The sequence below is a fragment of the Glandiceps talaboti genome, chromosome 16 (genome assembly GCF_964340395.1).
Source record: "Glandiceps talaboti chromosome 16, keGlaTala1.1, whole genome shotgun sequence".
NCBI lineage: Eukaryota > Metazoa > Hemichordata > Enteropneusta > Spengelidae > Glandiceps > Glandiceps talaboti.
The window spans coordinates 8,077,606-8,091,186 of NC_135564.1; the positions used below are offsets into that span (position 1 = coordinate 8,077,606).

General features: G+C 35.8%; 1 protein-coding gene across 1 annotated transcript in view; it reads left to right on the plus strand.

The window, feature by feature from the left end:
* Positions 1-13,581, plus strand: part of LOC144447363 (A disintegrin and metalloproteinase with thrombospondin motifs 18-like) — a 112,125-nt gene that overhangs the window by 95,938 nt on the left and 2,606 nt on the right. The window contains exons 9-18 of the mRNA XM_078137347.1: positions 2,150-2,290; positions 3,030-3,183; positions 4,537-4,845; positions 5,339-5,447; positions 6,083-6,213; positions 6,674-6,797; positions 7,373-7,617; positions 8,075-8,216; positions 12,260-12,386; positions 12,958-13,162. Of these exons, the coding sequence (XP_077993473.1) occupies positions 2,150-2,290; positions 3,030-3,183; positions 4,537-4,845; positions 5,339-5,447; positions 6,083-6,213; positions 6,674-6,797; positions 7,373-7,617; positions 8,075-8,216; positions 12,260-12,386; positions 12,958-13,162 (1,687 nt within the window). The remainder of the gene's footprint in view (positions 1-2,149; positions 2,291-3,029; positions 3,184-4,536; positions 4,846-5,338; positions 5,448-6,082; positions 6,214-6,673; positions 6,798-7,372; positions 7,618-8,074; positions 8,217-12,259; positions 12,387-12,957; positions 13,163-13,581) is intronic.

The following is a 13,581-nucleotide window of genomic DNA, read 5'->3' on the forward strand; positions in this document are numbered from 1 at the left end:
TCATACTTGAATGGATTCTTTTAACACCAAAGACTATAAAATTTGACATTAAGTATTTCTCTGTGGTTGTCGTGTGCGTAATTGAGAGGAACATATCAAATGGCCCTGGTAGATAGGACATGGATGTACCACATCCTGAATAGATTAAACGATATTATCAAAGCTTTTAGTTAAAGAAAATGGGACAAATGAAATTCCACTTCATGATTTATTTGGTAGAAACAGCAATGACAGTTTTTGATATTGAAATTGAAACCCCTCTTTGTTTTAAGATGACGTGTGTTATAGATTACAAAACTTTTTATTTCAAGTAATGTGTCAGACCGTAAATGTGTGTCTGTAGTCTAGTAACTATACGTGTGGTCATCTTTCTCTCCACCTTATAGTCAAATGGGTTTCTTAAGCCTGCATTCCATTCTTATTAGCGACAGCATAAGTGTAGTGGTATTGGAACGTTGTTATAATTAATGTGATGACGTTATCGCATCGCATCCTCCAGTGACTTACTTTCAACCTGGAGGTTTGAGTTTGTAGTAAATTGAACAAACTAACCAATTAAACCTGCCTGTCAGGTTGTGATTACTGACTTGCACTTTTCACACTTTCCCTAGCAGGAGATTTAGCTAGATTTTAGGTAGAATTTATCCATTTGACTATATGTGGAGAGAGAGATCATAGAAAATGATAACATGTATAGTTACTAGACTTCTGTGTCTGTATGTCAAAAAGGAGATACACATGATCTACCAGTAGTATCTCATTTTCCATGGCTTGATTTTTTTCTCTGCACATCTACTTTTGAGAATCCATGTCTCACAACCATAAAATACCATGAGTACATCATAGTCTGAGATTGATATACTTAAAAGAACAATCAAGAGCCAGACAGACTGATAATTGAAGAAAGATTAATTATAAAATAGAAAATCACCAAAAATAGTTTTTGATACAGATAAGTAAAAGTTAAGTGATAGATACTAGATGTTTTACCTGTATGGCCCCCTTTAGTTTGTTACTGTAACATTTATTTAAATTCTTTTTTTTTTACCCCACCACAACATTTTTAATTGCATTCTTGACAGTCTTTCTACAACATCAGTAATTGTGTGAGTGTTGAAAGCCATGTACTATAGCCTTGACAGTTAGTAGCAGCAAAGAGTAGTAGCTACTTGGTCTTATCTGAACTACAGATGTTTTTCATCACAGCTATGCATGTGTGTGTGTGTGTTGTTGTGTTGTCTAAAGGGGGACATTAGTCAGAGTGACTGAATAACAAACTATAACGGTCAGATGTACAAGTTGAATATCTATTAAGAGAGGCCTAGTATCATCAAAACCTTGACATGTTCAATAGACTCTCTCTATCACTTCTAGAATGTCTCCCAAAGGGTAGAGATTTGATATGGGTGGTATCAGCAGTCAGGAGTTCAGATTGGGTCACTTCGTTGAATCATCAAGTACACTTGTACATCATACATGTATAATAGTAATTTAGTATAGGAAGACTTAATGACAGAACCCCATGACATGTGAGTGCAAATGTGATGTAATAGGAATATTTGCATAAGTGCTTACAGTGTTCTCTGCGCTTGTATGTATGTATGTATGTATGTATGTGAGTGAAAGTGCAGCAGAAAATGCTGCAAGCACGAATGCAAATACCTGAGTATCCACACTGGAATATTCACGTGGCATGGGGTTCTGTTATTATTACATATAATTTATAACTGAAACAGCAAATTTTTATAAAATAACAAAAATCATACAGCGCAATCATGCGATTTCGTGTGTAGCGAAAGATCATGCCCTCATTTACATATCATTTGCATGCAGGTATGGAATACTGTTTTCAGTATTGCACATGGGTGAAAATACCAATAATACGCGTGTGCATTAGTGCAAGTAATCTCTGCTACATGTGAAATAATTCCCATTACTAAGTGATGTGTTTTCAGTTCTTGAAAATCACTTTATTACAAAAATTTACCTACATACAAAACATTAAATAGGTTCAAACAACCCCTAACCCCGTACGCTAGTCTTGCTAAATTGAAAAAGGAAACGAATAGCCATTTTTCTACCCTTGTCTCCCAACTTACTGTGTTGCCATGGTAACTAATAGTATATTTTTGTTATTATATATTTTCAGTTTTGGTATGGTACATGATGGTGAAGGCAATGACTGTAGTAAATCCCGTGGTCACATTATGTCCCCTACTTTGACCGGTGATAATAATGGTATCTTCTCATGGTCAGCATGCAGTAGACAATATCTCAAAGATTTCCTAACGTAAGTATTTTATCACTACTGTAACAGTTTTGAGATTTATTTTCATGTGTTACATTTCATTTCAAAGGTGAGGTATCCAGCTGGAACAATCGTAAATTTGTTATGCTCTTTGTGTGTGCTGTTCATGGGAGTCAGCAGAAATAATATATTCATAATGGTTGCACAATGCATATTCATGAGAGATGTTTTACACTGGAGGAAATAAGCACTTAGGAGTCATGAATATTCATTGTGCAACCACGAATATATTATTTCTTCTGGGACTCCCATGATGCAGTAGACCACAGCAGAGATATGCCCTATAATTGCACAAGATCAACTTGATGCTTCTCTGAAATCGCAAATTTAAGTAAATGTAGGTGATGTAAAATTATGAAATGACTCTCCAGAATCCATAGTTTGTGAAAATGTCTCTGTTTCCTCAGAATGGTGTTCAACTTAGAGGGGTGATGGGTAGGTAAACATTTACCTGCCAGTGTTGTAACAGGATACCATACTCAGTTTACATGTTACAAGGCATGGAAATGTATCCAAGGTTGTACAAAATTTCTCACCATTAGTATTTAGGGTTCCCAACGTTTAGCAAAGAAAATTATTTACATTAAAAATTGACACACCATAACTGTTAATGTTATATTTAAATTAAAACTTACATTTGGATAAATACAAAAATATCAGGTGAGATTTCATGCTGTAATACTTTCATTGAACATACAGACATTTATTTCTTTATATGCAGGTCAACGAAGTCCCTGTGTCTGGAGAATGAACCCAACTCAGTTGCTGAATATCGGTTTCCAGAGAAGTTACCCGGGGAGTTATATGATGCCGATTTGCAATGCAAATGGCAGTTTGGATCACGTGCTTCTCTATGCACATTTGACTTCGGAAAGGTATCTGCACGTAAGCTGTTTCTAGGTATTTCTTCCACATCACATATATCACTTCCGAATTGTACTTCGTCCTGCACCCCCCTCTTTTTTTTTTGGTATCATCTTTGTACTCCCTGTCTATGTATATGTAGTATGTGATTTCAACTTCTAAACTTGCAGAGAGCATTTATTGCATTTTCTAGAGTTGTGTAAACATTTGCCAAAATTTGGACATTTGAAATTGTTATTTTATCATCTTGACAAGGGAAGCAAAATCACACAGATCGCGATGTAGACAGCAAAATCACAGATCGCGTCGTAGACAGGCTAATTAACATTAACACTGTAGTGTTATTGTAGTAACAGTATCTAGAAAGTAGAGAAATATGTAATATATACAAACTTGTTCAACATGTTCTGATAGTCTGCCCATGGCAGGTTTTACTTGTCAAAATAAGTCAATTTTTTTTTCAACATTTGAATCAACTTCTTTTTTGTACTTCAAATTCTAACAATAAGAAAATACCACTTGAGATGTAATACCCTAGTATGTACTCAACTGTTATAGTTACTCTCAAAGATGATCAGAAAATTACACACACACAAAAAAAAAAATCACAAAAAAAAAAAAAAAAAAAAAAAAAATTCATGTCGGCTTTACTTCCTTGTGTAGCTAAAATAAAAATCAAACATAAACAATAAAGGAAAGACAAAAATGACTAAAATGTAAAAATGAGCTTTTTACTGCTTTTATGAGATTTGTATTTTAGAAAGTCTGAAATGGATAAAATGCTCTCTGCAGATATCTCCCCAAATCTACTATAAACCTGACTCTTGTGATGAAACCTTTGTTAATCTTGACTTAGTATTTTGTTGTGTCTTAATAGCTTCCCTAGTCAACTTACTACTGTGTATCCTTTCAACTTCACAATAATCTATTCATCTTGTACCTTATCCCGATTGGTCAGTTTGTTGTGTCTAAGGTTAGATAAAGTCAAAGGTCAGATGGGGTCATTTCAATATTCAGATAGCTTATTTTTTAAATTTTAGTTGAATTGTTTTATTTGAGGTATAGCGGTAGTTAATTATACCCATCATCACTGTTGGGGGTCACTGCTGGGAGTGATCAGGACAGCTCCAATGAATCATGTATTTAAGGTATTGTGTAATAACAGGTAAGTGACACTAACTCCATTTGAGGATGTCACAGGGGAGAAGGCATCTCATGAGAAGTTATTAGAAATGTTACCCTCCAGTAAATTAATAGACTAACAGGCAACAATACTTGTAGAATTTGTCCATAATTATGAAATCATTTTGATCATGATAAAGTATTGTTGCTACATTAATCGGTGTGCTTTGTTTTGTTTTTAGGCTGTGTGCAAAGCACTGTGGTGTCATAAAGATGGCCGCCGATGTGAAACGAAGTTCCTACCCGCTGCGGAGGGTACGTCGTGTGGCGTCAATAAATGGTGTCGACAGGGGATGTGTGTTGACTACGGCAATGATGGACCAAAACCAGTGAATGGTGGATGGTCAGATTTCACTGATTTCAAAGAATGTAGTCGGACCTGTGGTGGCGGCGTCATGTATAAAGAAAGGAAATGTAGCAATCCAAGACCGCAGTATGGTGGTCAGTTTTGTGAAGGAGAGAGTAGAGTCTATAGTATGTGTAATATCCAGGTAGGTTGGTTAAATTACAGTCAACAAAACACTGCAAAATGTACACTACAAGATTCCAAACTTTTGATACTTCTGTTAAAGCTGCCCAAGCTGTAACTAGAGTGTAATTTTTTCCGATCAGACAACCAAAAATACATTCACTTAAAATTGTTAAAATACCAATAATTAGACATTGTACACGTTAGAGGTTGATTTTATCCATATAAGTAGTATAGCAATAGATTGAAATCATGATCGCCATTGAGGGCGCTGATTTTAAGGTGTGGACCTAAAATTCAATTTGTCAATTTGACAGGATTTAATGTACCATATTATGTGTACAGTTTAAACAAATATGTTTACCCACAGGTGATTCAATACTGTTCAGGGAAGTAGTGAGTTAGGAAAGGTGAGTGAGTATGAGTGAGTGAGATAGGGAAAGATCGGAAGATTTTCCGATATGTTGTTATAGTTACGATAAATATTTAATTTCCGTATGACGCTTGTATTCCAGGATTGTCCATCCAGTGAGATAGATTTCCGGTCCCAACAATGTGCAGCTTACAACAGTAAACCATTCAGAGGATTCTATTACAAATGGAAACCCTATACTCACGTAGACAGTAAGTTTATCTTATCAATCAAGACAATCTCTTTGAATGGTATTGGCATCATTTCAACATTTACAGAATGTGAATGAATGGTATACACTAGGTCTATATTTAGAACTGAATATCGGTGAATGAATATACAAAGGTCTATATTTACAACTGAATATCCTGTGTCTCTGACTTCAGAAATAGCAATCTCAAAAAAAAATTTTGCCGATACTTTGATAAAGTAAACTCAATCGCATTCTTATTGAAATTTTAAAAAAATCAAACGTTTTGAAATAAAGGTCAAAGTGATACCAAAAGTATTAAAAGTCGAATGTCTCTTCATAGTGATTCTCTTTTGTTCTGCAGTGTTGGTTTCAATAGCCAGCCAAGTTTGTTAGTATGCCAATTTTGAAACTTGGAATTCCTCAACAGTTTATACTTGTGTCTGGTTATATTAAAACACTCAATCATAACACACGTTCAGTTTTTTACTTGATTGATAATTGCCACAATTTTATTTAGTTTGTGAGGTATGCCATAATGGGGCGCCCTCACACATCAGTCAACACCGTAAAAGCAGGCCAGTGAGGGCAAAGCAACACAATATATATCTGATAGACTAAACTTTGATCAACTTCATTTTGTTTTGTTTTTTGTAGGAGAGGAGTCTTGTAAACTATACTGCATTGCACAAGACTTTAATTTCTTCTTTGCACTGTCTAGTAAAGTAGATGACGGCACACCATGTAGGGATGATTCGCTGGATGTCTGCGTTAACGGAAAGTGTCAGGTAAATGTCATCTCCAAATTATTAGTGTATCTATGACAACCATTGTTTTGCAAGTTTTAGAGACATTAACACTGAATAAATAAGTGTTGTGTGATCAAGGTCCATAGTAGACAGATCGTGATCTGTTTTCATTTTTAATTTATTGTTCCAAAGTGACCATATTCACCCTCTACTTGAAGGTGTAATTTAGGGTAGGTGGCCAGGTGGTTAGCTCGGGAGCCGCTTACCACTGTAGTTGCCCAGAGGTGGCTGAGTTTGATTAAAAATGCCCCACATCTGTATATATAAGAAGGGTGATGCTCTACAGTTAGACCCTACTGAACAACACAGGTTTTCCCTAGTACTTTGGTTTCTTCCTGCTTAACACAAGAGTATTTGAATTTCCATTTAATCTAATTTGGATTAATAGACTATATATTATTATTATTATTATCAGTATTCACTTTATTTGTATTGATAGCCTGTAGGTTGCGACTATGTCTTGGGGTCTTCTGCAAGGTTTGATAGTTGTGGTGTGTGTAACGGAGATAATTCAACGTGTGATTTCATAACTGGTACTTTTACAAAACAACCAACACACAACGGTAAGTATAGAGATGAACACATGATATTTATCAATTCGCTAATTTCATGACCTCTCTACGACCCGCATACGGCCAATCCGGGAGGCTCATTTGAATTGAATCCAAATGAGATTTTTTTTAAATATCTTCAATATCTTGGCTCACCTTGGAAGCCAATAAAAATGTAAATCTTTACTCTTGTTCATGTGTGGCAATTAGGAACACAGCAGTTGGAAGACTTGTTCATAATTAGATGCAAATTTATTCAAAAATGGACACCTGACTTACTATTTCAGGGTCACGTAAAGGTGGAATTTAGTACAGAGCAGTGGTTTTGGAGCAGTCATCTTAGGCTGATTGAAAGAGCCAATGAAAGAGTCCGTTTTATGAAAGCTGATCAGTGATTGGTCATAATATATTCAAATTAATCCTGACATAATACTCATGAATAATTAAATACCCATATAGTACATACATCCTATAGTTGTGCATTTCCAGCGGCAGTATTATTTTTCGTTTTGTCAGTGAAATATATACAGGCTTGTGAGAATGCCACAGTACTGCACTGATTCCATCGTATATATTTCCATATTTAGACTACTACTCAGTAATAAAAGTACCAACTGGTGCACGTAATATCCTGGTGGAGGAAATGAACATATCGTCTAGTTACCTAGCAATGAGAAATGAACACTTTAAATACTATCTTACTGGTAATTGGACTGTAGACTGGCCAGGTGAATTCAAGGTGGCTGGTACTACGTTTATATATAGTAGAGAATACAATAGACCGGAGTCATTGCGAGCACTTGGACCAACCAGAGAAGAAATCACTATTGAGGTAAGTAGTAGTCTGAGAGGAGTGAAGTACAAGGTTGTGAAGACAATGTGACCGATGTTAAACATCAATTTTGTATTATCAGTGTATTTGCTAGGGTGTGAGGGGACCCCCAGGTAACAAGCACTTAGGAGTCATGAATATTCAGTGTTCATCTGATACATATGTATGTCTGCTAAGTCCCTTGAGGCAACAGTGAACCTCTATGTGAACAATGAAGGTGAAATAAAGTTTCAATTCGGTGTTTCTCGCGAAATTCATGTAACGTGAAATGATGACATATGACTCTCCAGAATCCCATGTTTGAGAAATATCTTGATTTCCTGGAGTGGCCGTTCCCCGAAATGTTCATAATATCAACCAAATACAAGAATGTGATTAATTAAAGTTATTGTCCCTAGATATTTACAACATCGAAAATTTGAAAGATGCTGATGAATTTTGTAATTTTCCTTGACAGTTGTTACTTCAAGGTGTTAATCCCGGAATACGTTATCTGTATACTCTGCCTAAACCAGAGAATGAGACAGAACCAGAACCACCTGTTTACACCTATACCTGGACGGCTATAATGACAGACTGTTCAGCTACCTGTGCCGGAGGTAAGAAAACTTGAGGTTTTCAGCATCATTTCATTATTATTAGTTGCCATAGTAATTCTCCAAAATCTACCTGCATGTATTGTTAGTTTCTATGGAAATCCTGTAATATCTACATCAGGTCACCATCAGTTGCTTTGGTAATCCTCCAAAAACTACCTGATTGCTAGCTTTGCCAGTTTCTATGGAGATCTACCATCTGTTGTCGTTTTCCATGGCGATTCTGTATAATATCTGCATCATTGCACTGTCAGGTTCCAGGGTAACCCTGTGAAGTTTACAGTTTCCATGGCAGTCTTTTGCATCTATGATATACCTAATAGATTAATATGCATTTCAACTTGACAGTTGTTCTGTGAGATAAATCATCTCATTCAAGCCTATCAGTGCATGGACAAAGTGTATTGTATCTTGTAAAAAGGCAGTGTTTTGAAATAAGTAGAAGTATATCATTGCTTACAATCGCTGACAAAATAGCCACTGGCTATTAGCATAGAAAACCTAAGTCCCGTGATAGTAAGGAGAAATGGCAAACATGTTTTGATTTGTTGGGGAAAAATGTGATGGTCACAGAGTTGTAAGGTCATTATCCGATTCACAAATGTTGATAATTATTTTAAGTGTTTTACAAGATAAACCAGATACGATTAAGGTATTGTTATCATTAACATCTTGTTTATAATTGGTTCATTGGTTTCATGGCAAACTCTACTCGCCCAAGTAACTTACATGCAAACACAAATCAGTCAGCACGTCTGAGCTTGTCTACGCTGCAATCTTTGTTTTTGATGCACTTCTCACTAACTGTTTGTGATACTGTCACGAAGAAGCCATTATTGTGGCTTGAAATACGCACTCAAACTCATTGGTTGCAATGGGGAGTGGTAACGCTAAGTCACTGAGCCTAGCTCACTATATTAAAATTAAGTCATTATGTAAATGAACACTTGTTTATACTCAGATGAACACCAGACTTAGTATCAGAATATTTGACTATATGCAAATGAAGTCATTATGTAAATGACCACTTGGTACTCAGATGAACAGAGTTTATATCAACATCATTTACATAATTCATGTAGGCAAATATTATGTTAATGTTTACAAACAGGCATGCTGGTAATAACCATTGGAGGTGTGGTTAAATTAATAGAATAATTGTGATAATGGTTTTAGTGAGAAGAGAAGCAAAATCACAGACCGCAATGTAGACAGGCTAGAACAGGGAAAAAGTTCATTTGGTCATTTTGTTTTCTTAGTATATCGTATGTAATTTGATAGCTGGGAAGTTTACATATAGATATACAAGTATGAGATAATTACCAAAATTAATGAAGCCCTCTACTCTACATGTTAGTACAGTTTGTTTAAAATAGGCATCAATTTTGACAAAACATGACTTTTTTGATGAGATCTTTGTCTGGTTTTGGTTATTTGATAGCAGGAAGGTATAAAATGTCAGGGTCAGTTGAATTCGGAGTTGTAAGTTTACAAGCGCTGAAGTCTGAGATGAGGAGACAGAGTTTATAGATTTAGTGATAAAATAAGAAATTGTTTAGACTGCTGGGACTTGGTTTGAAGTCAAGTATTGATAGAATATTGCCTACTGTTTTACTAGCCCTCTACTTGAGCTGTGTTTGGGTGAAGTTGAAGGGAAAGCAACAGTTATTGAGAATTTAGTGAAGGGTAGACAAAATGTCACCACTAGGGCCATGGAGTGATGTTAACAAAAATGTCATTACTAGGGCTATAGAGTGGACGACAAAATGTTACCACTAGGGCCATGGAGTGGTGTTGATAAAATGCCACTGCTAGGGCAATGATGACAAAAATGTCACCACTAGGGCAACAGAGTTATATTGACAAAATGCCACCGCTAGGGCCATGGAGTGGTATTAACAAAATGTGACCACTAGAGGCAGACAGTGTTATTAGAGAATGTGAAATCATTTTTTCCCTTACCCAGAAGTCAATGTGGCATGGGTACAGAAGAGTGGACTGATTCTTTGATAAATATACATGTAAGCTAGGTTGGGTTGAGTTAGTGAGCAGCAATGTGGTTTAGACTCCTTAGCATAAATCTCTTCTAGTGCTGGATTTAATTAGATATAGGAAGTATTCCTTCCTACCACTTTAGGATAAAGTCATAATATGGAGAAAAAAATCATCATCCATGTCTACATTTTTTGTATCTTTCCTATTTCTGTTAGCCTAACAAGTAAATATTGTAGAAACATCAGAATAGTACATCATTTAAAAAAAGAGTCATGCATGGTATTCAAATTACAGTTGTAGCACAGACCTGGGCATGTGGGGTTCTATTTTGACCTGTTTCCAAAATGTAATGCATTGTTTACATGCGGTTCATTGTTTATACACTGTTAATTGTTTGTACTAATTGTTTATTTAGTAAAATATTTTCCAAGTGAGTAACTCACAAGGACATACCCACTTCATTACAAGGAATGAAATCTGACTGTATCTACTTGTGTGATGTGTTGGTATTTTGTATCATAAATGATGTCTACAGCACGGCTTGAACTTGATAAACAAGTTGACCCAAATAACTAGTCTGTAAGCAACAACATTCATGCCATGCTATCAGCTACCACTCACTTGGTTTAGAAGCAGTGATAGGACTGAACAACATGATGTATCATACAGCTGGTCTACCAAATAACTTGCATGAGAAATTAAGTTCCCTTATGAATTGAAAGAGAGTTTAATAGTAAGCCAATAATCTGGTTATAGAAAAGATGATAAATTGAAAGCCCACTTTGAATTAGGAGTAAAATTTAAGTATGAAAATTGGTTGTTTGGCAAAGATATAGAAAAAGACGAACAAAACAAAAGAATGGTCCCTTATCAAGATAACACTAATGTAGTGACCTGGGATTGAGACATAGCCCTTTAAAAGTTCCTATTTGACCAGACCGAGCTGCAATAGTTGAGTGCATTAAGGTACATGAGCTAACCACTCTAACCATTGACAACCCAAGCTCACAAAGTAAAGTTACATTTAGTCCCATATTGTTTCTGTATATACCCTGGAGTTATGTCTGCTTCATGTACTAGCTGCCAAGCATAACAGAAATAATTAGCCTCCACTACTTACTAAATTCAACCCAGGTCAAGTCTAACATATCTCTCCTGCCACCTTTTCAGTAAAATCTTAAATCTGGTGACAGTCCCGTGGATGGCTAGACTATTAAATGGATCACTGCTGCACTAACTACCGGATTTATACTGTATGAAAATTAGACAAGTCGATACAAAGTACCCATTTAACTTTGAGTCAACATGAAGCCACTGTACTCAAAATTTAAGATACTGCAGCCATCATGCACAGTATGAGATTAATCTAGATTGATTGTAATTGAATTAATACAATGCTATCTGCTTACTTTACTATCAGGAAATTAATACCTCTCTCTCCAACTGTAAGGATAAGCTCTTAGTAGGTTGTGATTGTTTTTACAACCTTCAATATTTTCAATTACTGGAAATCAAGGTCTCCCTTCTTAGATTACTGAAATCTACTATTTCACCTGACATTGACCTTAAAGTGCTGCCATCTATTTCATTAGATTTCCCATAGGGGGATCAACCACCAGACACTGCACATGAGTGCACATAGCACCCCCAGTGGTGAAATGTAAAGTTTCTCTTGTTTCTCTGTAGCATTTTATTTGTGTAATAGGTTAAAGTGGAGTTGTTGTTGGTGTGGAATTTGTACAAGTTTGCTTTCAAATACATGTTAATTGACCTCCTTATTTTAACAGGATTGTGTCACAGTATTAAGACAGCCTTTAATGAACTCTCAGTGTATCATTAAGAATTGGGCAATTTCTTCCGTCATGAAAAATCATGTACATGTATATGATTGCACCTATTGTACAACCAATTTAACATAAATATAACATTGCTGATGTGTGTGTGTGTGTGTGTGTGTGTGTGTGTGTGTGTGTGTGTGTGTGTGTGTGTGTGTGTGTGTGTGTGTTTAATTAGTCATTTTTATCAATTATTTGGTTTATTTTATGTTGTAGGTGAAATGACAACTGTAGCCCAATGTTGGAGGGATAGTGAGAAACAAGTGGATGATTCATTTTGTGATCCTGATAGTAAACCTAAGAGTGGTAGCTATCCATGCAATGAAGAACCATGTCCATCAGAGTAAGTCAAATAAACCCCCTCCCTCACCTCAACCTCAGCCCAGCTATCCATATAACAAGGAACTGTGGCTACCCTTCCCCTCTCTCATCCCAGCCCCAACCACAACCCCACCCAAGCTATCCATGTAATGAGGACAAAGCAAAACAGCTCCTCGCACTCACCTTGTGATTAAGACATATGGCTGAGTGATACTGCGTACCCATTGATTATTGAGTCAGTAGAACACTCACTCTGGGGTTTGGATTGTCACAGAAAAATTCCTTATCTCCCATGGAATTTGAATTCAAGACTTCCAACTGCTAATCCTGAGCTCTAACCACTATGCCACAGGGAGCCAATGAAGGACCGTGATCTGAGAGAATGTTTGTATAATATATCATACCATATATTAGACTTCAAAATCCAAGTATTGAATTTTTGAAGTTGATCACTTTCACCGTTGAATGTCATTATGTGATGTTGATTTCATTTAGTTTCTCACGTGATATGCAACTCATAGAAATACATAATCATTACATATATCGATTTCCACAAAATCTAATCTTAATGTTCATTATTGTTATTTGTTTAGATGGGAAGTGTCAGAATGGCGTGATTGCAACCGTGAATGTGGTGGTGGAAAACAGAAAAGGAAAGTTCGTTGCATGCAGCAGAAGACCCAGACGTTTAAGAAAAGTGTGAAACCATCCTTCTGTGTGGACCCTAAACCACCCAAAGCACAAGCATGTAACACCCAAGAATGTCCACCGAAATGGAACGTTGGAAAATGGACTGAAGTAAGTATCATAATATCGTAAAATCGCTGGGAACAATTCCCAGCACAAACACATTTAAAAAATTAAAAAAGAATTTAATAATGAAAAAAAAATCAAAAACAAATTTAAAAAAAAAGAAAAAGTATCATAACATCTGCCTGTGATTCAAACTTATGTTGGTGTGCACATATACAAGTAGTAATTTCACTACCATGCAATAATGATAATAATAATAATAAAAGAGTGAATTTGTAATGCACCTGTTCTCTGAAAACACAATTGCATATACTAGTACTTGTGTATGCAAATGAGTGCTCGATCAGTCCATGTACACAAAATTACACATCAAGTATTTTTTGCAAAATTTGATGTTTTGGATAAACAAAGAATAATATTATTATAACAGAACACTCATGATGTGTGAATGCAAGTGTGGGTAC